Here is a 24,941-nt window from a genome sequence, read left to right on the forward strand (position 1 = left end):
ACAATAGGAGGCTATGTAGGAGGGAAGGATTTGATTGATCTTAGAGTAAGTTAAAAGCTCGGCTCAACATCGTGGGCTGAAGGGTCTGTACTTTGATGTACTCTTCTAAGTTCTGAAAAGACTGATGAGAGACCAATGTGCAAAAAAGATGTGCAAGAAAAAAACAAGAAAACAAATGAAACTGTGAACATGAATTCTAAAAAGTCCTTGAAAGTGACCCTGTAGTTTGTAAAAATCAGTTCAGAGCAGTGGCGACTGAAGTTATCGACACTGGTTCAGGAGCCCGATGGCTGTAGGGTAATAACTGTATGTGAATGGTGGTGTGGGGCTGAAGGCTTCTGTACCTCGCGCCTGACGGTAGTAGCGTGAAGAGAACATGGCCTCGTTGGTCTGGGTCCTTGATGGATTGAGCTCCATCCGTCAATTCTCAGCCCAGCACTGCATTCTGTCATTCCTGGGGGTCCAGAGCATTCAGAGAAAGCCATGCATGTTTGAGTGGAGCCACATGTAGGCAGGAACGGGCTGCCTTTCTGATGAACAGCAGTGAACCGGCTGTATTTTGCGATAGTCTAAGACATTTTCTGACGTGGATTTGCAAATGATCAGATTTACTGAACTGTATATTCCATAAGACCACATGACCAGCAGGAGCAGGGTTTAGGCCTCTGAGCCCATTGCATTTTCTCCACCATCCCATTAAAGTTGAGATGATTTTCTTCTCACCCCCCTTTCTCATGCCTTTCCCCAGCTTGCACGACGGTTTTCAACTTGTGTCCCCTATGTTGTAATCCAAACAATTAAATTTAAAATGTAAAATATCTAAAATAGAGTACGTCAGGCAGCACCAGTTCGAGAGGGAATCTGTGGCCAATGGGGCATTTTTGGCTCTTGTCCACAGTCGTCAGATACAACATAGATGAGACACAAGAGACAGATCAAGAACTTATTGGGGAAGGTGATGAGGCCAACGTGGGACCTATGGACTTTGCCAGAAGAGAGATAGGTGGAGCTTGACTTGCTGTGCTGTTTGGCACGTTATGCAGTCACTCTGCTCTTTATGTCCCTCTTGGAGATTAGGTACTTCGTGCCTTCCCAGATCCCCCCTTCAAGAATGAGTGACATGATAGCATTGTGGTTTGAGCCAGCTGTAAGACTAGGGCTGAAATCCTATCGCCATCTATAAGGAGTGTGCAGGTTCTCCATGTGACCACGTGGATATCCTCCGGTTTCATCCCATATTCCAGAGATTGACAGGTTAGGGTTGGGGAGTTGTGGGCATACTGCATTGGCGCCAGAAACGTGGTGGCACATGTGGGCTCCTCCCCAGCATATTCTCAGATGTTGATCATTGACGCAAATGATTCATCTCTCTCTGTTTTAACGTACATGTGTCAAATAAACCTGAAGCCAAAGGCTTAGGCCTAAAATTCCCATGAATCACTGAGGTGGTATATTTGTTCAAAAAGTCATTTTCTCTGAATTTCTGTAAATCTCTTCCAGTGATGGAGCACAGGATAGGACGTTGGATTCAGGAGACTGGAGTTGGGCTTGAGGGTGATATGACCCACTAATGATTCAGATTATTTAATTCTTAGATTAGACTGTTTAATTGCTATTTTCTTTTAACAAATAATTGCTTGCATTTGATGTAATTATTTGTGCATGTAACTGTTCAGTATGCTTCCTGGTGAGCACAGTATGTATATTCATTTGTTCAGTGTGCCTGCTAGTTACCTTTTTATGATTCTGGAAAGCTCTGGAAGATTCTCTGATGCTGTATTATTTGAATAGTAGTGATCTTGTTGTCTGCAAATTTGAATGGAATGTTTCTTATTTATGGTGTATTAAAAGAACTGTCCCAGGTTGGGTGCTATCATCTTCATATTCTTCTGCCTCTTCCTCTCTCCAATTACTAGACCACTATTCCTGTCTGTTTCCAACTTTCTTTGTTTTGTTTATGCTTAATGAAATGATCGTGAAGCCACAACTGTTGCACCTTTTTCCTGACTTCTGAAAGAACTTGGGAATAAAAACCTCAGAATTTAACACCACCCAATAGATTTGGTTGAGCATAATCAATGCATGTAGCTGGGCAAGTTGACCTTGTTTCACTTCTGCCAATGGATTAGGACTTAGCAGAGATGCCATTACCGATGCCTCTTCAATATTCTAAAGTACTTGCTCTGAGTTATTTATGAGTTGGATGAAAGTGTAGAATTGTTACTTTACTTCCAATTTTCTTGTACTTTGACATTCGTAGGCTCGCTTCTATTTATATAAATATAAAAATAAGTTTTACTTGTCACATGTACATTGAAAAATCAAAACATACAGTGAAATGCATAATTTGCATCAAATCAAATCAGTGAGAGTTGTGCCGGGAGCGGTCTGCAAGTGTTGTACACTTCGACACCACCATCGCATGCCCACAACTTGCTAAACCTAACCTTGCAACTTTAGAATGTGGGAAGAGGCTGGAGCACCCAGAGAAATCCCACACAATCACAGGGAGAACGTGGAGACTCCATACAGACGGTTGGTGGGAATCGAACCCCGATTGATCATTGGTGCAGTAAAGCAATTGTACTAACCACTACAATACCATCCTATATAATCACCTCAGTAAGTGTAATTGTTCAGTGAATTTTCCAATAATTGTAGCCTAGCTGATTCTGTATTTCTAGAAGCTTCTCAGTTTTTCTATTGCAGGTGTCATGCCACCTAAATCTGGCTACTTTGTAGGTTAACTGTTGTCACTTGTCTTTATCATCGGAGCTGGTTGAAAGAGGATGACCGTGCCTTTTTTGTGGTCAAAGAAAAACTTATCCAGTAAAGTCCTTCCCACCATTGAGAGCATCTACAAGGAACAGTTTTGCAGCAAAGCAGCATCCATCATCAAGGACCCCAACCATCCAGGCTGTGCTCTCTTCTCTTTGCTGCCATCAGACAGACATACTTTATTGATCCCGAGGGAAATTGGGTTTCGTTACAGTTGCACCAACCAAGAATAGTGTAGAAATATAGCAAAATAAAACCAGAAATAATTAAATGATAATAAGTAAATTATGCTAAGTGGAAATAAGTCCAGGACCAGCCTATTGGCACAGGGTGTCTGACTCTCTGAGGGAGGAGTTGTCAAGTTTGATGGCCACAGGCAGGAATGACTTCCTATGACGCTCAGTGTTGCATCTCGATGGAATGAGTCTCTGGCTGAATGTACTCCTGTGCATAACCAGTACATTATGGAGTGGATGGGAGTCATTGTCCAAGATGGCGTGCAACTTGGACAGCATCCTCTTTTCAGACACCACCATCAGAGAGTCCAGTTCCACCCCCACAACATCACTGGCCTTACGAATGAGTTTGTTGATTCTGTTGGTGTCTGCTACCCTCAGCCTGCTGCCCCAGCACACAACAGCAAACATGATAGCCTGACCACCACAGCCTCGTAGAACATCCTCAGCATCGTCCGGCAGATGTTAAAGGACCTCAGTCTCCTCAGGAAATAGAGACAGCTCTGACCCTTCTTGTAGACAGCCTCAATATTCTTTGACCAGTCCAGTTTATTGTCAATTCATATCCCCAGGTAATTGTAATCCATCACCTTGTCCACACTGACCCCTTGGATGGAAACAGGGGTGACCGGTGCCTTAGCCCTCCTCAGGTACACCACCAGCTCCTTAGTCTTTTTCACATTAAGCTGCAGATGATTCTGTTCGCACCATGTGTGAGAAAACACATCAGAAAGGAAGTACAAGAGCTATTGGGTTCTTGAAGCAGAGGGGATAACTTCACTCACCCCAATACTGAACCGATTCCATACAGTGTGGGCTCACTTTCAAAGATTATCAGATTCATTTATTTAGCACATTTGATTGAGGCACGACTGTGCAAGTGTGTGGACGTGAGTTGGACCAGCGATAAGAGTTTAAAAGGAGACAGTTTTTTCTTCAGCAGTTTGATTGGGGAGCATGTCTTATGAGAATAGGTTGAGTGAACTCAACCTTTTCTTCTTGGAGCGACGGAGGATGAGAGGTGACTTGATAGAGGTGTATGAGATGATGAGAGGCATTGATCGTGTGGATAGTCAGAGGCTTTTTCCTGGGCTCAAATGGCTAACACGAGAGGGCATTGTTTTAAGGTGCTTGGAAGTAGGTACGGAAGAGATGTCAGAGGTAAAAAAATTTTACGCAGAGTGGTGAGTGCGTGGAATGGGCTGCCAGCGGCAGTGGTGGAGGTGGATACGATAGGGTCTTTTAAGAGACTCCTGGATAGGTACATGGAGCTTAGAAAAATAGAGGGCTATGGGTAACCCTAGGTAATTTCTAAAGTAAGTACAGTATTGTGGGCCAAAGGGCTTGTATTGTGCTGTAGGTTTTCTATGTTTCTATGTATACATCAAAACGTACAGTGAAATGTGTCATTTGCATTAATGACCAACACAACCTAAGGATGTGCTGGGGGCAGCCCGCAAGCGTTGCCAATCTAGCATGCCCACAATGATCAAGAAGCAACAGCAGCAGCAAAATAAGCCCCCTTCCTCACTCCCATCCATCTCATACTCACACACACACAGTTCTCCAAACCCAGGACAGGCCACCTCTGGTCCTCCAGCCTTCGACTCCGCCGGTGGACTTGCAGATTCGGGACGTCAACAGCTGGGTCAAAATGAGATGAAGTTACTCATTTGTACCTCTGCACCGTGCTTTAGCACCTCACTGAGGATCTAGTCTGACCTGAACCTACTGACAATATAACATAATGCAGCCCCATAGACAACCCATTTCCTCACTGATATCACTGATTGAAGCGTTGTGAGAGACAGAAACATTAAGACAGCAGGAAATATGCACTGCTGTTGGAAAAGGTCCCCTCACGTGATCCTCTCGCTCTCTTTTTGATGGTGAATGAGAGTCTGTCAGTGCTCGAATCAGGGGACTTGGAAAAGCAACGCAGACATTGTAACATTGGACAACAAGCTGCTGGTCTCCCACTCTTGCAGTTTAAGGACCGTGTATGTTTATATACGGGTGTCCCCTGCTTTACGAATGTTCGCTTTACACCACTTCGCTTTTACAAAAGACCTACATTAGTAACCGGCTTTTGCATTACAAAGAGGATTTTCACTTTTACGAAAATTTTTCCCATATAAGTTAATGGTTCTTCGCTTTATGCCATTTCAGCTTAAGAAAGGTTTCATAGGAACGCTCTACCTTTGTAAAGTGGGGGGGGGGGAACACCTGTATATAAAAGTCTATAGGTTATGAGAAGTGTTCAGTGATGGGGTGAGTGAAGCTGAGTTGAAGTTATCCCCTCTGGTGCAAGAGCCTGATGGTTGAAGGGTAGTAACTGTTCCTGAATCTGGTGGTGCCGGTCCTGAGGCTCCTGTACCACCTTCCTGGTGGCCGTAGCTAGAAGAGAGCATGGCCTGGATGGTGGGGGTCTTTAATGATGGATATTGCTTTCCTGTAGATGGGCTCAATGGTGGTGTTGGCTTTACCTGTGATGCACTGGGCCATATTCACTACTTTTTGTAGGCTTTTCCATACAAGGGCATTGGTATTTTCATACCAGGCTATGATGCAACCTGTCAGTATTCTCTCCACCACATATCTTTAGAAGTTGGTCAAAATTTTAGATGAAATGCCGAATCGTCACAAACTTCTAAGAAAGTAGAGACTCTGCCATACTTACTTTGTAACAGCACTTACTGAATGAGCTGGACCCAGAACAGATCCTTTGAAGTTATAGGACTGAAGAAATTAAAGTTGCTGACCCTCTCCACCTCTGATCCCCCAATGAGGACTGGCTCATGGACTTCCAGTTTCCTCCTCAAGTCAATAGTCAGCTCCTTGGCCTTGCTGATATTGTGTGAGAGCTTGTTGTTAAGGCACCACTCAGCCAGATTTTCAATCTCCCTCCTAAATGCTGATTTGTCACCACCTTTACTTTGCCCTATGACAGTGGTGTTGTCAGCAAACTTAAATATGGCACTGGAGCTGTGCTTAGCCTCACAGTCATAAGCGTAAAGCAAGTAGAGCAGGGGGCTAAGTACACAGACTGGTGTTGCATCCGTGCTGATGGAGATCGTGGAGGACCTGCTGTTGCTGCCAATCTGAACTGACTGGGCCTGCAAGGGAGGAAATTGAGGATCCAGTTGTACAAGGAGGTACTAAGGCCTAGGACTTGATGTTTATGGATTAGATTTGAGGAGATGATAGTATTGAATGCTAAGCAGCAATGAATGAAGAATATTCTTGATGTATGCATCTTTGTTGCCCAGGTTTTCCAGGATTGAACAAAGAGCCAATGAAATGGCATCTGCCATTGACCTGTTGTGAGTGTAGACAAATTGGTGTGGATCCAAGTTGCTTCTCAGGGAGGAGTTGACATGTTTCATCACCAACCTCTTGTACACCATGGTAGCATGGGTAGCACGGCGGTTAGCATAATGCTTTAGAGTGCTAGTTGTAAAACTGGGATTTGATTCCTGCAGCTGACTGCGAGGAGTTTGTATGTCCTTTCAGTGACTGCATGGGTTTCCTCTGGGTGCTCCAGTTCCCTCCCACATTCCCAAGAGGCATGAGTTAGGGTTAGTAAGTTGTGGGAATGCCATGTTGTCGCCAGAATCCTAAAGACACTTGTGGGCTGTCCCCAGCCCATCTTCAACGTAAACAATGCATTTCACTGTGTGTTTTGTTATCTTGGTGTACATTGGGCAAGTAAATTTAACGTGTGTGACAAATAATAAATCTAGTAGAATCTTGTACACCTCTATCAAGTTACCCCCATTCTCTTTTGCTCCAAAGAGGAAAGTCCTCATTTGCCCATTCTCTTCTCATAAGACATGCTCTCTCTTCCAGGCAACATCCTGGTAAATCTCCTCTGCACCCTCTCTAACGCTTCCATATTCTTCCTATAATGAAGTGATCAGAACCTGTAATATAATATTGTATTAGGAAAATCTTGCATGAAAATAATTTCCTTAAAAAACTGATTCATACTGTTATTTCATCATCGTCTTATTAGTGCTTTACTGTTAGAATTTAATTCTGCTGAGCATCGTAAGCATGCTATGTTGGTGCTGAAATGTGTGGACACTTGCAGGCTGCCCCTAGCTCCTTGGCTGTGTTGGCTGCTCTCACAAGCAATGTAAATATGATAAATCTGAATATAAAGGTCAAAGGTTCATTTTGTTATTAACGTATGTATGTGGAATACAACTCTGAGATTTGTCTTCTCCAGATAGCCATAAAACCATAGAAGTAGTTGAAAGAAAGACACAAATCTGCCCCCGCCGTATGAAAAGAAAAAGAAACAAAAACTCGCAAACCCCAAACCTCCTCAAGCCCTCCCTCACACAAAAGCTAACAGATTGGAAAATCAAACCTGCAAATCGTTAACGAGAAAGAATGGGAGAGAGCATTAAAATAAAACGTAGAACTGAAAGAGACCAAAATGAACTACAGTTAGTTTCAACTACAGTCCAATTCATAAATGTCAGAATTTTGATAACATCTCTGTGGTCAGCAACACGGACTGGCGGCCTCGCTGAGGGAAGCTGGTGGCACAGCTCGAAGGGCTGGAAAGGCCAATTTTGCACTGTATCGCTCAATAAATAGATATGGAATATGACTGTGAAAAGATCAATGTTGTTCCGCTCAGCTAGTTAAAAAAGAACAAACAAGTCACACTGAGATGCCTCACGGTAGACATTCTCAAGGTATCAGGGAAAGACAGCTGCTGATTAGGAGGTCAAAGACAACCCAATAAATAAAGAGCTACTTTTGTAACGTATCTGATAGAATGTCCTATAGACCTTTAAGACTGTGAGAGCTCTTTTGAAGTAGAACCACCATTATAACATAAGAAACACATTGGCGCAAACCAATGTGATAATGGTAAATAATCTGCTGGAGGGGTGAATGTTGGCCAAGACGCAGAGGGATAATTTCCCTCTTTTTCTTCCAAACAACATCATGGATTCCTAATTTTTATTATTTTTTAATTTAAAGATACAACACAGTAACAGAGCCCAACGAGCCCAAGCTGCCCAGTTATACCTACATGACCAACTAACCATACATTTTTGGAATGTGTTAAATTAATCTGAATCTAAATTTAGGAGTTTTACTCTTTTTGTTTTGCAGGATGGATGACAATTATAACATAATTCCACACGGAGTTAACTTTCAGGATGCTATTTTTCTAGACACCATGGAGAACAGGAAGATGTTTTCCAGTTTATTTCAGTTCTCTAATTGTACACAAGGTCAACAGCTCCAAGTGTACACAGCTGACTGGGAAGTCCAAGAAGATCACAGGGTAAGGTTGCCATCTGCTGGCCATCATTATGGGTTATTCAGTTCCCATCGGTTTGGTCAGCGTTATAAGATCTTTAAAACTATTATTATTGCTTGCAAGCCAACATTTGTGACATCTCATTTTACATTCTTAGCAGTAAATCGGAATCCTAATGTATTTGGGTGCCATGGTGATGTAGCATGACTCTCTTACAACTTGTGGCATCGGATTTTGGAGTTCAATCCCAGATCCTCTGATCCTCTGTTTGTACATCTTCCCCATAGAATGCCTGGTTTTCCGCCTGGGGTTGGGGGGGGGGGGGGTGCCTGGTTTCCTCCTACAGTCGAAGGACATCCTGGTTAGTAGGTTAATTAGTCGTTGCTATGATTAGGCTACGGCTAAATTGGAGGTTGCTGGCGGAGCAGCTCGAAGGGCTGGAAGGGCCTATTCTGCACTGAATCTCGAAATAAACAAAAAATTATGGAATATGATTGAATACGAAAAGGTTAATGTGGTTCAGCTCAGGTAGCTAAAAAGAATAAACAAGAGATTCTGCAGATGCTGAAAATCCACAGTAACACACACAAAATGGTGGAGGAACTCGGCTGGTCAGGCAGCATCCATGGCAAGGGGGGAAGTGTCTTGTCCCAAAACAGCGGCTCTTTATTCCTCTCCACAGATGCTGCCCGACTTGCTGAGATCCACCAGCATTTTGTGTCATTCAAAAGATATTATATACTGTTTACAAGAATAAATTGGCTCAGTAAGACATAAAGATTAGCTTTATTTACCACAAGTACATCGCAGCATACTGTGAAATGTGTCATTTGCGGTAATGACCAGCACAGTCCGAGGATGTGCTCCGGGCAGCCCGCAAGTGTTGGAATACTTCCAGCGGCAACATAGCATGCCCGCAAATTACTAACCCCAACCTTTGCATCTTTCGAATGTGGGATCTGCAGCACCTGGAAGAAACTTAGCCGTGGGGAGAGCATGACTTGCAAACTCCTCACAGGCGGTAGATGGAATTGAACCAGTGTTGCGGGCACTGTTATGCTAACCATTATGCTACCATGGTGCCCTTTCTTTTGTTCTTCCATTGCTTTCTTTCATTAAGCTGATGGTAATTCAATTCCAACTAAGTGTATATTGATAGCTTAAACTCTGCAGCCTTGGCGATTACTGATTGAGGTTCAGTTCCTGCCGAAGAGTTTGGATGTTCGCCCCGTGACCACATGGATTTCCTCCAAGTTCTCCGGTTCCCCCCCCCCCCCACACAGCATTCCAAAAACATACAGGTTAGGATTAGTGATTTGTGAGCATCTATGTTGGTGTTGGAAGCATGGCAACACTTGCGGGCTGCCCCCAGTACGTGCTTGGACTGTGTTGGTCTTTGACGCAAATGAAGCATTTCACTGTATGCTTCGATGTACATGTGACAAATAGAGTTCATCTCTACTGCTTTCGAATAGTAAGGAAGGTACTGTACATGGTACATTTTAGCTCTACGTGAGCCGATGTGCTGACTCACTGTCGTATGGTAGAATGAAAGCTGCCCTATACGTGAAGGAGAGTAAATGGAGAAATGTTATTGTGGTGTTGTCACTGCTGGCTTATTGCTAGTTCATTCGGAAAAGTCTCCATCTCCCTACACCTCTGCCTTCTGGATCAGTGCCTTAACTGGTTCACTTCTCCTGTCTTTTGGCAGTGTTCGACAATTCAGTTAATTTCCTTTTCATCATCCAGGAGAGGCGATACACCCTGTGTCATCAGATCAGGAAACTGAGGGCATTGGGGAACTGGCACAGAAGAGGAGATGAGACCTGGGGGTAAATCAGCCCTGATCATAGAGTCATTGACCACTACAGCACAGAAACAGGCCCCTTGGTCCATCTAATCCTTGCTGAACTGTTACTCTGACTCGTTCCTTTCACCAGCAGCTGGAACTTAGCCCTCCAGTCCCCTCTCCACCATGTATGTACCTATCCAAACTTCCCTCAAATGTTGCAGTCGAACCTGCATCCACCAAATGCGTTGGCATCCCATTTCACACTCGCACCAACCTCTGGATTACTCGAGGGAACCTGAGGGAAAACTTCTTCACTCAGACTGCCCAGGAAGAGATTAGGCTGTTTCTCTGCTGTAAAAATTCCAAAGCTAGTCAAACAGGTTTTGTGGAGAAAGTGTTAATGCTTCAATCCCGTGATTGTTTATCAGAATCCTTCATCTGGAATTTCATTGGGAATGTCGAACATATTTAGTCCTAGTCATACAGCACTACAGCGCAGAATCAGGCCCTTCAGCCCATCTATTCCATGCCAAACTGTTATTATTCATAATCCCATTGACCCACACCTGGACCATAGCCTTCCATAATCCTCCCATCCATGTACTTATCCAAACTTTCCTTAAATCAAACCTGTTTACACCTCTTCCACTGGCAGCTCGTTCCACACACACACCAATCTCCGAATGAATTTCCCTCTCATGTTACCCTTAAATGTTTCACCTTTCACCCTTAACCCAGGACTTCTAGTTCTAGTCTCACCCAACATCAGTGGAAAAAAAGCCTGCATGCATTAACTCAATCTATACCCCTCAATATTGTGCATACATTTTTATTTACCCTCGTACAGCCACTGGATCATGAGCTGAGGGCAATGGGGAAAATGGCAGAGAAGAGCAGATGGGGTCAGGGGCAGATCATGTTGAAAGGTGGAAAAGGCTTGAGGGGCCGAGTGGCCTACTCTGTTCCTATTTTCAAAGTGAAAGTCACATTGAGTTTATTGTCATATGAACAAGTGTAGGCAACAATTGATTCTGGTTCGGATACATGTATGCACAGGTGCAATAAAAAACTTAGTTGCAGCAGCATCTCAGACACCTATCATCAGATAAAAATTAACTTTGATCTTTATTGTCCGATAAAGAATAGTTTTATTCGTCACAGGCACATTGAAACATGAAAACATACAGTGAAATGCACCGTTTGCGTAAACAGCCAACACAGTCTGAGGATGCGTTGGGGGCAGCCAGCAAGTGCCAACATGCTTCTGGCACCAACATATAGTACCCGCATCTCACTAACCCTTTGCAAAGTGGGAGGAAACCAGAGCACTGGGAGGAAATCCATGTGCTCACAGGGAAAACGTACAGGCTCCGTCCAGATGGTGGCGGGGTTAAACCTGGGTCGCTGGAGCTGCAAATGGAGCAGCTGTCACAAGAAAAGCACAAATTATAAACGATTTTTACAAGTACAATCTTTATGCTCCACTCCAGTTTTACTTTTTGGAGAGTTTCTAACCAGACTAATAAGGAAAATAACTGAGACTGGCATTGCCAACAATGCACATAAATTCCTAAACACAAGATTCTGCAGATGCTGCAAATCCATAGCAACACGCACAAAATGCTGGAGGAACTCAGCACCTATGGAAATGCATAAACAGTCGACATTTTGGGCTGAGACCTTTTCTCCCGACTGGAGAGGAGGGGAGGTTGCCAGAATAAGAGGATGTGGGAGAGGGGAAGGAGTACAAGTTAGTAGTGATAGCTGAAGCCCTGTGGGTGGTGAGGGGATGAGGTAAGAAGCTGGGAGGTGATAGGTGGAAAAGGCAATGGGCTGGAGAAGAAGGAATCTGATAGCAGAGGAGAGTGGACTATGGGAGAAAAGGAAGGAGGTGGTGGGAAGGCAGGTGAGGAGAGGAGGTAAGAGTCCAGAGTGTGGAATTGAAGAGGCAAGGGGGGATGTAAACCATGTTCTTCTGTTTGTAGAAATAGAGTGTTTAAAGGCACGAGGATCATGGATGCTGATGTTTAGAGGGATTGAAACACAGAAGGTTACCGTGCAGGCACAGCAAGCAATTAGAAAGGCAACAAGATTATAAAATGAGGCAAGATTTCAAGTTCAAATTCAACTTTATTGTCAGCTGACTGTACATATATAGAACAAAATGAAACAACGTTCCTCTAGAACATGGTGCACCTGCAAAGCATATCTGACACAGCACATAAAACAAAATATTACTATAAATAAAGTAATAAGATATAATTTTAAATGCATGTAGTGGGCAGCACAGATAAACAGTAAACAGTATTCATCCCCGAAGAAAGTAGCAGAGTTTGACATTGAAATGTCGGTTATAATCGATGCCTGTACCTGACTGGAAGCCTGGGATGAGTTTATTAGTTGTATACGCCGGGAAAGCTCTGGATCCTTTTTGTGTAAACAGCTTGCTGTCCTAGTGATGATAACTTGGTGGTGGCAGAGCATTCATTTGTCGCAAAGCAACAGGGAAGAGGCTGTTACCCAGTCTGGCAGTCCTAGTCCTCCTTTACCTGTACCTCCATCCTGACAGTAGTGGGTCAAGGGGATTGTGAGATGAGTGGTAAGGATCCTCAACAATGCCTTAGACCCTTTATCTGCAATGTTCCCAGTAAGTTTCTGCAGGTCCGCTGGAGAGGTTGAAGCCTGGTGTCTGCAGGCCCAGTTCCATGTCTGCTGGAAGCCTGACCTGGGGTTAAAGGGCTGTGTTTGTGCATGGGTGGGAGGGAGGAGTGGGCCTTGTTTTTGCTGTTGTGTTCTGTGTTGTTCTGCTGAGTGTTGTGGGCATGCTATGTTGCCGTCTGAAGGTGTGGCAACTCTCGCCAGCTATCCCCAGCACACCCTCGGGAGCGTTGGTTGCTAAGGTAAGTGACACGCTTCACTGTATGTTCGATGTATGTGTGACAAATAAACTTGAATCTTGAAGATTTTCTGCAACTGCACAGGGCATTGGTGCGTCTACACTTGGAGTGCTGTGTTGGAGTTTTGGATTAATGAAGGAAGCATTTTTGATGCTGTGGTGTATGTAGAGAGGATGTGGCTGAGGGTATCCCAAACTGTTTAGAAAGAAGGATGAGATGAGGGTGCGAAGTATATGGAACTCTCTGCCTCAAAGGGTAGTGGAAATGAATTATCGGAACAGTTGTAAAGCAAAGGTGGTCAGATGAGTTCTCAATAAACCAGGGTGCAAGCATTTACCTGAGATGTGTCAAGCTATATTTCATTACGAGTTTGAGGAGATTTGGTACTCTAGTACATTTCCACAGATGTACCATGGAATGTATTCTAACAGGCTGCATCAATGTCTTCTATGGAGGGGCCACTGCACAGGATCAAAAAAAGATGAAGAGGGTTGTAAACTCATCCAGCTCCATGTTAGGCACTAGCCCCCTCACTATCGAGGACATCTTTAAAAGATGATACCTCAAGATGGCAGCACTGAACATTGAGGACCCTGACCACCTGAGACATACCCTCTTCTCATTACTGCCATCAGAAAGGAGGAACAGGACACATACTCAACATTTTAGGAGCAGCTTCTTCCCCTCCACCATTAGATTTCTGAATGGTCCATGAACATTACATCACTAGTTTGCACTGTTTTTGCACTATTCATTTTTTAAAATTTATTACTTAATTGTAACATATCAATTTTGTATGTATTCCACTGCTTTACAGTAACACAGCAAGGAAGAAGCTCTTTGGAAAGATTAGATTATCTTTATTTGTTACATGTACATCAAAACATACAGTGAAATTCGTCAAAGATCAACACAGGTCAAGGATATACTGGGGGCACCCGCAAGAGTCACCATGCCAACGTAGCATGCCCACAACTCACTTACCCTAATCTGTATGTCTGGAACGTGAGAGGAAGCCAGAACACCCAGAGGAAAGCCCGTGTTCGCGGGGAGAACGTACAAACTCCTTACAGACAGCAGCAGGAATCAAACCGTTATCTTACAGCAGGCGCTATAAAGCAATTGTGCTCATCGCTACACCACCATGCTGCTCTGTCTAATGTGACAACCTAATTTGGAAAACCATTGCACATCGGTACAGAAATAGAAATTTCAATTGGAACCCCATTCAGATGCACGCTACTCTCTGAAATGCCCTTTAGTAAACTGCACAAAGTGTGCCTCCCTTTATTGGTCGAGGAATTGAGTTCAAGAGGCAAGAAGTTACAGTGCATAATTATAAAACTCTGATTAGGCTGCATCTGGAGTATTGAATTCAATTCTGGTTGCCTCATTATAGGAAGGATGTGGAGGCGTTGGTGCAGAAGAGCTTCGTCAGAATGCTGCCTGGATTAGAGGACATGTCCTATGAAGAGAGGTTATACAAATTTGTGTTGTTTTCCCTGGAGTGTCAGAGGTTGAGGGAGACCTGATTGCAGTTTGAGATTATGAGAGGAAGAGAGAGAATAGACAACCAGAATCTTTTTCCAGACTAAAAATATCTCACACTAGAGTGCATATATTTCAGATGAGAAAGGACAATTCAAAGGAGACATGTGGGACAAGTTATTTTTATACGGAGACTGGTGGGAGCCTTTTCTGTGGTCCTTCCCCACCGAGCCCTTGCTGTGACTGTAACAAGCTTTGGTACGCCCCCAGCTTGGAATGTGCTAGTCGGCAACATTCCTCTACAGACATCTTGATACAGTTGGACAGCTACATGGATAGAAAAGGTTTAGGAGGACATGGATCAAACACAGACAAATGGGAAACATGATGCTGGAAATCCAGAGCAACACACGCAAAATGCTGGAGGAACTCAGCAGGTCAAGGAACATCAATGAAAATGAATCAATAGTTGACATTTTGGGCAAGACGCTACTTCAGGACTAGAAAGGAAGGGGGAAAGGCCAGAATAAGAATGTAGGGGGAGGGGAAGGAGGACAAGCTGGAAGGTGATTGGTGAAGTCAGGTGATTGGGGGATAGGGGATGAAGTAAAAAGCTGGGAGGTGATAGGTGGAAGAACCAAGGGGCTGGAGAAGGATAGGAGAGGAGAGCGGATCATGGAAGAAAGGGAAGGAGGAGAGGCACTGGGGAGGTGATATGTAGGTGAAGGGAAGAGGTAGGAGGGTAGAGTGGGAAATTTAAAAAGAGAGAAGGGGGGAGTGAGAACAATTTATTGTAAGTTGGAGAAATCAATGTTCATGCCATTAGGTTGGAGGCTACCTGGATGGAATATGAGACGTTGCTCCTCCAACTTGAGAGTGGCCTCATCGTGGAAGAAGAGGAGGCCATGGATCGACATGTCAGAATGGGAATGGGGATAGGATTAAGATGGTTGTCCACCAGGAAATCCTGCTTTTTGCGGATGGTGCAGAAGTAGCTCAGGAAGATATTTTGTTTAGCATGGATAAGTTGGGCCGATGGGCCTGTTTCTGAGCTGTAAAACTCCATTTCAAATAGTCTGTCTCATTTGACTTTGATCCCTTCATTTAAACGCTATGACAGGCTGTCTTTAAATATTTAATTCACTGGCCATTTGGGAATCTAATTATAATAAACACTTGGAACTCTAAAGAAGGGCTGCTGCGAGCTGATCTCAGACTAATCATGCTTCATTCCGTGTTTAAGAGCCCAGACAATTTCCAAAATGAAAACCACTTAAAGGCTGCTGTCACAGGGCAGAAAGACCGAGAGCACTCAACAACAACCCATTTCCGTCCACATTACATTTGTGCCGATGAGACTAAAGCTCAGTAAGATGTCAACAAATCTGGGCGTTTAGAGAACAAATATTTTTATTTGCAGGCAAGGAAAAGACCTACAGACATGCCCCTTAACCTGTGTTTTATTAACTATACCTGTAACAAATCTGGTTAGAGATAAAGCAACACAAACATTACTACAGGGAATACTAGATAGCCACTAATCTTGAGAGGGAAAAAGGGTTTAAACACCAGGGGGTTGTAAGCTTACAACCCCCGAGCAATAAGTCTGTAAGAGAGTGCTTGTAAAAATTCTTCACCAATCCTAAAGGAGCTGACAGCAAATTAGTACTGATGTAAAATTCTTCCAGGAATCAGAATCAAAATCAAGTTTATTATTACTGACATATGTAGTGAACCATCCCCCTCTACGAATATACACGGTTCCTCTGTAGAAAGAGTTAAGTGCCCCATGCTCCTGGGAGTTCACATTACAGACGACCTCACCTCCCTGAACAAGAAGCAGTGATTGAGGCAAAATGATAGAGGCAAGCAAGTCCACCCCCTACCCCCATCTTAACTGTGTTTTGCAAGACCAACATTATTGCGTTTCCATCTGGTGTGGGAGCAGCTGAAAATCAGACTGGAAGGACTATGAGAACAGCTGAGAAGATCATAGGGGTCTTCGTACCATACGATATTAATATTAATGATTTGGCGACCCCATGGATAGAGTAGTTTGTTTACGTGGCAAGATATGGAAATAGATGGCCAAGCCTTCTTCACCTTTCCTGCCTATTCCCTCCCTGCTTCTCCTCCCCTACCCCTTGATCTTTCCACTTACTCCTTTTTCACCTGGAACCTACCAGCCTTCTCCTCCCCACCCTCCCCCCCACCTTCTTTATAGGGTCCCTGCCCCCTCACTCTTCAGTCCTGACGAAGGGTCTCGGCCCGAAACATTGACTGCTTGTTTCCACGGATGCTGCCCGACCTGCTGAGTTCCTCCAGTTGCTGTACATGTTGCCAAGCCTTTCTTCTGCACAGATACTGCCTGCTGCCCAGGTTGGAACCCAGCTGGATTCGAACTCAGAACCAGCTGCCTTGCAGTGCAGTGCTGATGCCACTACGCCACCGGCAGGTCGTGAACTAAAGGACGAAAACAAATATGTTTCAACAATCGATAGGCCCAAATAAAGGTGTTATGTCCTTTTCATTGTATCGGCGCTTCAGTGAATATGTTCTAACAAACTTTGGACAATACAATCTAAACAAGGAATATATCACACACAGGAGATTCTAAAAAATCCCCTTTCCTCCCCTCCCACCCACTCATTTTCATTTTTAATCTTTTTTTATTGATTTAAAAATATATAAAGACAAATGCAAATTAGAGAAGTTATATCAAATACATATTCCAATGGAAGTACAAACAACAAAAAAGGAGTGTACACTGTCAAAATCATAAATAATATTGAGCTCCTCAATATCCACAACTCCTCTTAACAATTCAAAAAAAAAGATCAAAAATTGCCATTATTAAGAAAAAGAGAAAAAAAAACCACCCACTCACATACACATTCAGAACTTCAACCCCAGAATAGGCCACCTCCAGGCCTCCAGTCCTTGGCTTCAGACTCTCCGACCCGCAGGCATCAGGCCTCTGACCTCCAGACAAGCTGACCCAGGACAACACACACAAAATGCTGGAGGAACTGCAGAAGACAGAGGGTCGTGGTGGAGGGAGTACATTCAGATTGGAGGGTTGTGACTAGTGGTGTCCCACAAGGATCTGTTCTGGGACCTCTACTTTTCGTGATTTTTATTAACAACCTGGATGTGGGGGTAGAAGGGTGGGCTGGCAAGTTTACAGACGACACAAAGGTTGGTGGTGTTGTAGATAGTGTAGAGGATTGTCGAAGGTTGCAGAGAGACATAGGATAGGATAGGATGCAGAAGTGGGCTGAGAAGTGGCAGATGGAGTTCAACCCAGAGAAGTGTGATGTGGTACACTTTGGAAGGACAAACTCCAAGGCAGAGTACAAAGTAAATGGCAGGATACTTGGTAGTGTGGAGGAGCAGAGGGATCTGGGGGTACATGTCCACAGATCCCTGAAAGTTGCCTCACAGGTCGATAGGGTAGTTAAGAAAGATTATGGGGTGTTAGCTTTCATAAGTCGAGGGATAGAGTTTAAGAGTCGCGAAGTAATGATGCAGCTCTAGTACTGTGAGTACTTGGAGTACTGTGTCCAGTTCTGGTCGCCTCACTGTAGGAAGGATGTGGAAGCATTGGAAAGGGTACAGAGCAGATTTACCAGGATGCTCCCTGGTTTAGAGAGTATGCATTATGATCAGAGATTAAGGGAGCTAGGGCTTTACTCTTTGGAGAGAAGGAAGATGAGAGGAGACATGATAGAGGTATACAAGATATTAAGAGGAATAGATAAAGTGGACAGCCAGCACCTCTTCCCCAGGGCACCACTGCTCAGTACAAGAGGACATGGCTTTAAGGTAAGGGGAGGGAAGTTCAAGGGGGATATTAGAGAAAAGTTTTTTACTCAGAGAGTGGTTGGTGCTTGGAATGCACTGCCTGAGTCAGTGGTGGAGGCAGATACACTGGTGAAATTTAAGAGACGGGTATATGAAGGAATTTATGGTGGGGGGTTATATGGGAGGCAGGGTTTGAGGGTCGGCACAACATTGTGGGCCAAAAGGCCTGTAATGTGCTGTACTATTCTATGTTCTATAACTCAACAAGTCAGGCAGCATCTACAGAGGTGAATAAACAGTCGATGTTTTGGGCTGAGACTCTTCATCTGGACTGGAATATCTTGATGTGTCCTCTCTGGGTTAGCAAAGTTGCCTCTTAAGATGAAACAAGATGTCTGATGTTTGGGATGGGATAAGTGATGGGATATTATTTTATGGACATTTCCTCTAAACCATAGAGTTGTACAGCTCAGAAACAGGTCCTTCAGCCCAGATCTTCCATGCTAACTTTGATGACCATATCATGGAAGCCAGCTGACCCTCCACATAGATAGGACCCGAGGTTAGAACTGAACTTGGGTTGCTGGAGCTGTGAAGCAATGGCTCTGCCTGCTGCAACAATGTGCTGCCAGTTAAGCTTTGTTTATTTCTGGTAAGATGGCAGCACGCTTGGACACAGCAGCTGATTGTGGACGTGAGGTGTTGCCCCTCCAACCTGTGATCATCATGGTAGCAGAGGAAGCCATGCAGAGACATGTTGGAATGGGAACAGGAAGTTGAATTGAAGTGGTTGGGCAGCAAGAGATCCTACTTTTTGCAGTTGACAGAGGGAAGGTCCTCGACGAAGCGGTCCCCCAACCTGCATTGGGTTTCAGTGATGTAGTGGCTGCACTGGGAGACCAAAGTTAGGTGGAGGAAGAGGTAATATGGATGACATGGAGAGCCCGCAGAAGGACTTGGATAGTTGGGAGATTGGGCAATCAGTGGTAGATGAGCTGTAGCGTAGAAGAATGTGTGGAGCAGTTGCCATACCAAGCTGTGATGTATCTAGACAGAAAACACGTTATGGTATATTGCTAATAGTTGACAGGGGCATGCTAAATTTCTTTTATCTCCTGGAGAAATAGAGGCATTGTGAGCCTTCGTGGCTGAGGTGTCTATGTGGTTGCAGCAGTTCAGGCAATTGGTGATGTCCACTCCTAGTAACTTGAAGCTCTCAACCTCAACACTGTAGATGTAGACTAGAACATGTGCACTGACACCCTCTCCCCCTGTCCAGCTCATATTGAATGGTGGCATCATCGCGATGGGCTGGATGGCCCATTCCTGCATCCACTTCCTATGTTTTTATACCTGTACCTTTTCATATCTGTGTCATAGAATTGACTGCAACTGGAGAGGTGTGAGGAAGGTCTCCTAAGTAAACGGGATGGCTGAGTGACACCTTATGCTGTGAACGTCACCAATACCACAAGGGCCAAAGGTGCTGCCATTTGATGAAAGCTCATGGTTATCATGGAAGGAATGCAAAAAAGTGAGATGTCCACAAACTGAAAAATTAAATTAATGAGGCAATAAGTTTAAACTTTTGTGCTTGCATGACTTCACTCCCTTCCATTCCATGAGCTGTGTCAGCAGAAAGTCTAATTGTTTTTCCCTTTTGTTCTGCTCCAGGGAGTTGATGAGTATTAGCATCTGGTTTACAATTCAAGCTTGTTTTAGTAATCTGCTCAAGTTTCGGTGATGAGAATGACTTAGATGCTGGTATTCTGGTCCCTGCTAGCTCATGACTGACTATCTCAACTCACTCCTGGCCGTTCCTCTTCCATTTACAGCGCAGAAACAGGCTCTTCAGCCCTTCTAGTCAATACCAACCTGATCTTTTGCCTGGTCCCATCTCACCTATACCCAGACCATATTTCTCTAAAACCCCACCATCCATGTACTTATCCAAACTTCTCTTAAATACACCTGCATCTACCACATTCACTGGAAGTTTGTTCCACACTTTCACCACCCTCTGAGTGAAGAAGTATACCTCAGGTTCCACTTAAATATTTTATCTTGCACCCTAAACCTATGACTTCTAGTTCTGGTCTCATGAAATCTGCGTTGTCTAAAGCTCCTCAGACTGTGTCCTAACTCACATCCAGTCCCATTTGACCATTGATCCTGGCCTTGTGATCTGCACGTGAATCCCACTCCCACCACCCGCCCCGCCACGACATGGTGTCACCTTTCCCAATGCCCATAATTTCTTCCACTCATTAACCTTTCCGGAGTCTCAGTGTTCCTGCACTCTAGAATCATGGGTCACACTGTATGGAAACGGGTCCTTCTCTCCAACTTGTCCATGCTAACCAAGACTTGTGCCTAAGCAAGCTAGTCCCATTTGTCCACATCTACCCCATTTGCCTCTAAACCTTTCCTATTAAATGTCTTTTAAGTGTTGTTAATGTACTTGCCTCAACCACTTCCTATGTCAGTACATTCCATATACTGACCACCCTCTAGGTGAATATATTCAAAATCAGAATCAGGTTTAATATTATTGCTATATGTCATGAACTATGTTGTTTTGTGGCAGCAGTACATTGCAATACATGATAAAAATATTCAAAATCATAAAAAATTATTGAGGGAGTGTACATGGGTTCGTTGTCCATTCAGAATCTGATGGCGGAGGGAAAGAAGCTGTTCCTGACATGTTGAGTGTGTGTCTTCAGACTCCTCTGCATCCTTGACGGTCACAATGAAAGGAAGGCATGTCCTCGGTGATGGGGGACCTTAATGATAGATGTCATGTTTTTGAGGCATCGTCTTTTGGAGATGTCATCAAGGACAGGGAGTCCAGTGCTCATGATGGAGCTGGCTGAGTTTGCAACCCTGCGCAGCTTTTTCTGATCCTGTGTAGTGGACCCTCCATACCTTCCATTCCATGCCCCTCAGGTTCCTATTAAATCCTTCTCATCTCATTTGGAGACTATGGCCTGTAAATCTTGATTCCCAGGCCTGGGAAAAGGATTGTACACCTCACGATTTTATACACCTCTGTATGGCCACCCCACATTCTCCTATGTGTCAATAGTAAAAAATAATCCCAGCCTTCCCAACCTCTCCCAAGAAATCAGTCACTCAAGAACTGGCAGTGTCCTCGTCAATCGCCTCTGCAATCTTTCCAGCTACGTGGCATCATTTCCAGAGCAGGAAAACCAAAACTGAACATAATATTCCAAATGTGGACTCACCCACGCCTTGTCCAACTGGAACATAATATTCCAGCTCCTGTACTCAGTGCTCTGACTGATGAAGGTTGATGTACCAAAGCTTTCTTCATTACCCTCTCTACTCGTGATGCTACTTTCAGAAAACCATGTACTTGTGCTACCAGTCCCTCTATCAGAGTCATTGAATACTACAGAACAGAAACCCACCCTTTGGTCTTTCTATTCCTTGCCATCTGACTTCCTACTTTCTTCCATCTATCTACACCAGACCACATCCCTCTAAAACACCCACTATCAATCCTGGTTAAATTTACACTATCTATACCCTTCATAATTTTGTATACCTCTATCAAATCTCCCCTCATTATCCTACACTCCAGGGAATAAAGTCCTGACCAATTCAACCTATCACCAGTTTCTCAAGTCCTGGCAACATCCTTGTAAACTTTCTCTGTACTCTTTCAATCTTATTGACATCTTTCCTTTCCTTCCTGTAGGTAGATTTACACAAAACTCCAGTTTTGGTCTCACCAATATTTTATACAACTTCAACTCTTGTACTCAGTACTTTGATTTACAAAGGACAATATGCCAAAAGCTCTCTTTGTGATCTGTGATGCCACTTTCAAGGAATTATGGATCTGTTTTCCCAAATCCCTCTGTTTTACCACACTCCTCATTGCCCTGTCGCTCATCATATAACTTCTACTCTGGTTTGTCCTCTCAAGGCATCGCACCGCACACTTGTTGGCATTAAATTCAATCTGCCATTTTTCAGCCCATTTTTCCAGCTGGTCCAGATCACACTGCAAGCTTTGATAGCATTCCTCACTGTCCATTACGCTTTGGTATCCTCCATAAGTTTTCTGATCCAGTTTACCGCATTATCATCCATATCATTGATATAGATAGACCTAGCACCATTCCCTGCAGTGCATCACCTGTTACAAACCTTCAGTCACAAAGGCAACCATCTACTACAATTCTCAGGCTTCTTCTATGAAGTCAATGTCAAATCCAATTTACTACCTCATCCTGGATGCCAAGCGACTGACCAGCCTCCCACGTGGGACTTTGTCAGAGGCCTTGCCAAAATCCATGTAGACAACAACTACTGCCTTTCCTCCATCAACTTCCCTGGTAACCTCAATGAAAATCTCTGTAAGATTGGTTAGATACGACGTCCCCTGGACCTAGGAGAGGTGTAGAGGGCTAAAGGCCAAATGTGGGTAGATGGGACTTGCTCACTGGCAACACAGTCAGCATGCATGAGTTGTGCCGAAGCTTTCGTTTCCATGCTGGACGAACCTACAACTTCAAAGGAGGGAAGAATCTCTCAGAAAGAGAGTACACTGCACCAAAGCTGCAAGCACGTTTCACATTTCAGTTCCGTGTCCAAGTAAAACATTAACTACGGCTTGCTTTACTATTCATTAGTACAATTTAGAGAAAAAGGATGTGTAGTTATTTTATTTGTACTTTGATCACTGCAGATTTAATTGAACCCCATATTATATCATTGTGTACCTAGTAAATAAATAACAACTTTCTGAAACAAAGAGGAATGAAAATAGTTTCAGCATGACGTCTGCACAAATCCAGTTTAGAAACAAATGATAGTCAATGGGACCTGCCGCGCAGCAAAGTTACTGAAGAAGACACCAAGCTGTTTTTTTGCCTCTGGAAATTTGAACGCAGCTCCACTGTTGAACAAAGGAAAGTGCAGCCTGAAGATTTCAAGTGTAAGTGAAGTATCTACTGACAAGGACCCTCATCAAGTTTCAAAGTAAATTTATTATCAAAGTGCATACAGTATATATCACTAGTTACTACCCTGAGATTCATTTTCTTGTGGGCATTCACAGTATATACAAAGAAACTCAATTAGGATCAATGAAAAACTGCACACAACAAGCCAGACAAACAACCAATGTGTGGAAGACTGCAAATATGAAAAGAAAAAAATAATAATAATAAATAAGCAACAAATATCAAGAAAATGGGATGAAGAGTCCTTGAAAGTGAGGCCTTAGGCTGTGGGAACAGTTCAGTGTTTGGGTGAGTGAAGTTACCATTTCTGGTTCAACAGCCTGATGGTTAAGGGGTAATAACTGCTCCTGAACCTGGTGTTATGGATCTTGAGGCTCCTGTATCTCCTTCCTGATCCTCCAGGCTATGCCTTCTGGATGGATGGTGCCTTCGACATCAAACTCTCACTCAATCAGATGATTATTGACTACAGAAGGAAGAAGCAAGAAGTCCATATGCCAGTCCTCGCTAGAGATGGTCAGTAGCTTTAAATTTCTTGGTGTTGTCATATCAGAGGACTTGTCTTGGGATTAGCACATAGATGTCATCACAAAAAAGTCACAACTACACCTTTACTTTCTTAGGAGTTTGTGTAGGTTCTGCAAAATCTGTGACAAACTTCTATAGATGCACATCCTAACTAAATGCGTCATGGTATGGTATGGAAACACCGATGCCCAGGAGTGGAAAGTGGCAAATACAGCCCTGTCCACCCCACCATTGAGACATTTACAAGGAGCGCTGTCACAAGAAAGGAGCTTCCATCATCAAAGACCCCCACCCTCCAGGCCATGCTCCCTTCTCACTGTCCGTAAACAACAAATTTCACAACATACTGTTTGTCAGTAAAACTAAACCTAATCTGATTCTGATTCATTGGGAAATGGGATGAAACCAGAACATCAAAGGGAAACCCATAGGATTACAAGGAGAACATGCAAACTCCACACAGAAAGCTCAGGATCAGCAGCTTTGTCAACAATTGGCCATGACTCTCCATCACTTTGACTTCCTTGGAGATAACAAATACTGTATCAATCTTGTATTGTTTTATCAACAGTTTTCACCATATGTTAATGTGAAGAGTGAACAGTAAATGGTTAATCTTACTGCGATCTGGTTTTCATTGGCTGTGGTTTATCCGGACGTTAAATTCGGCGTTCGTTACACCGATACCTTATTATCAAGGCTTTTACCCAAATAATGAAGGGTAATTCCTTGGAGTGACCTACCAGAACAATGGAATTGCATTCAGTGGCCATGTTTTTAGGTACCTCAAGTACCTAATAAAGTAACCAATGAGTTATATTCGTGGTCCTCTGCTACTGCAGACCATCCACTTCAGGGTTCAATGTGCTGCTGCCATCAGGTAGAAGGTACAGGAGCCTGAGGACTCATACCACCAGATTCAGGAACATTTATTACCCCTCAACCATCAAACTCTTGAACCAGAGGGGATAACTTCACTCAACTTCACTTGCCCCATCATTGAAATGTTCCCCTAACCTATAGACTCACTTTCAAGGATTCATCTTATGTTTTCAATATTTATTGCTCATTTATTTTTATTATTATTGTATATTTTTCTTTTGTATTAGCACAGTTTGTTGTCTTTTGCACACT

General features: G+C 43.7%; 1 protein-coding gene across 1 annotated transcript in view; it reads left to right on the plus strand.

Moving 5' to 3' along the window:
- The window catches only part of ccdc3a (coiled-coil domain containing 3a), a 69,541-nt gene that overhangs the window by 10,708 nt on the left and 33,892 nt on the right, over window positions 1-24,941 (plus strand). The window contains exon 2 of the mRNA XM_059987283.1: window positions 8,151-8,325. Within this exon, the coding sequence (XP_059843266.1) occupies window positions 8,151-8,325 (175 nt within the window). The remainder of the gene's footprint in view (window positions 1-8,150; window positions 8,326-24,941) is intronic.

The sequence above is a fragment of the Hypanus sabinus genome, chromosome 13 (genome assembly GCF_030144855.1).
Source record: "Hypanus sabinus isolate sHypSab1 chromosome 13, sHypSab1.hap1, whole genome shotgun sequence".
NCBI classification, from domain to species: Eukaryota; Metazoa; Chordata; class Chondrichthyes; order Myliobatiformes; family Dasyatidae; genus Hypanus; species Hypanus sabinus.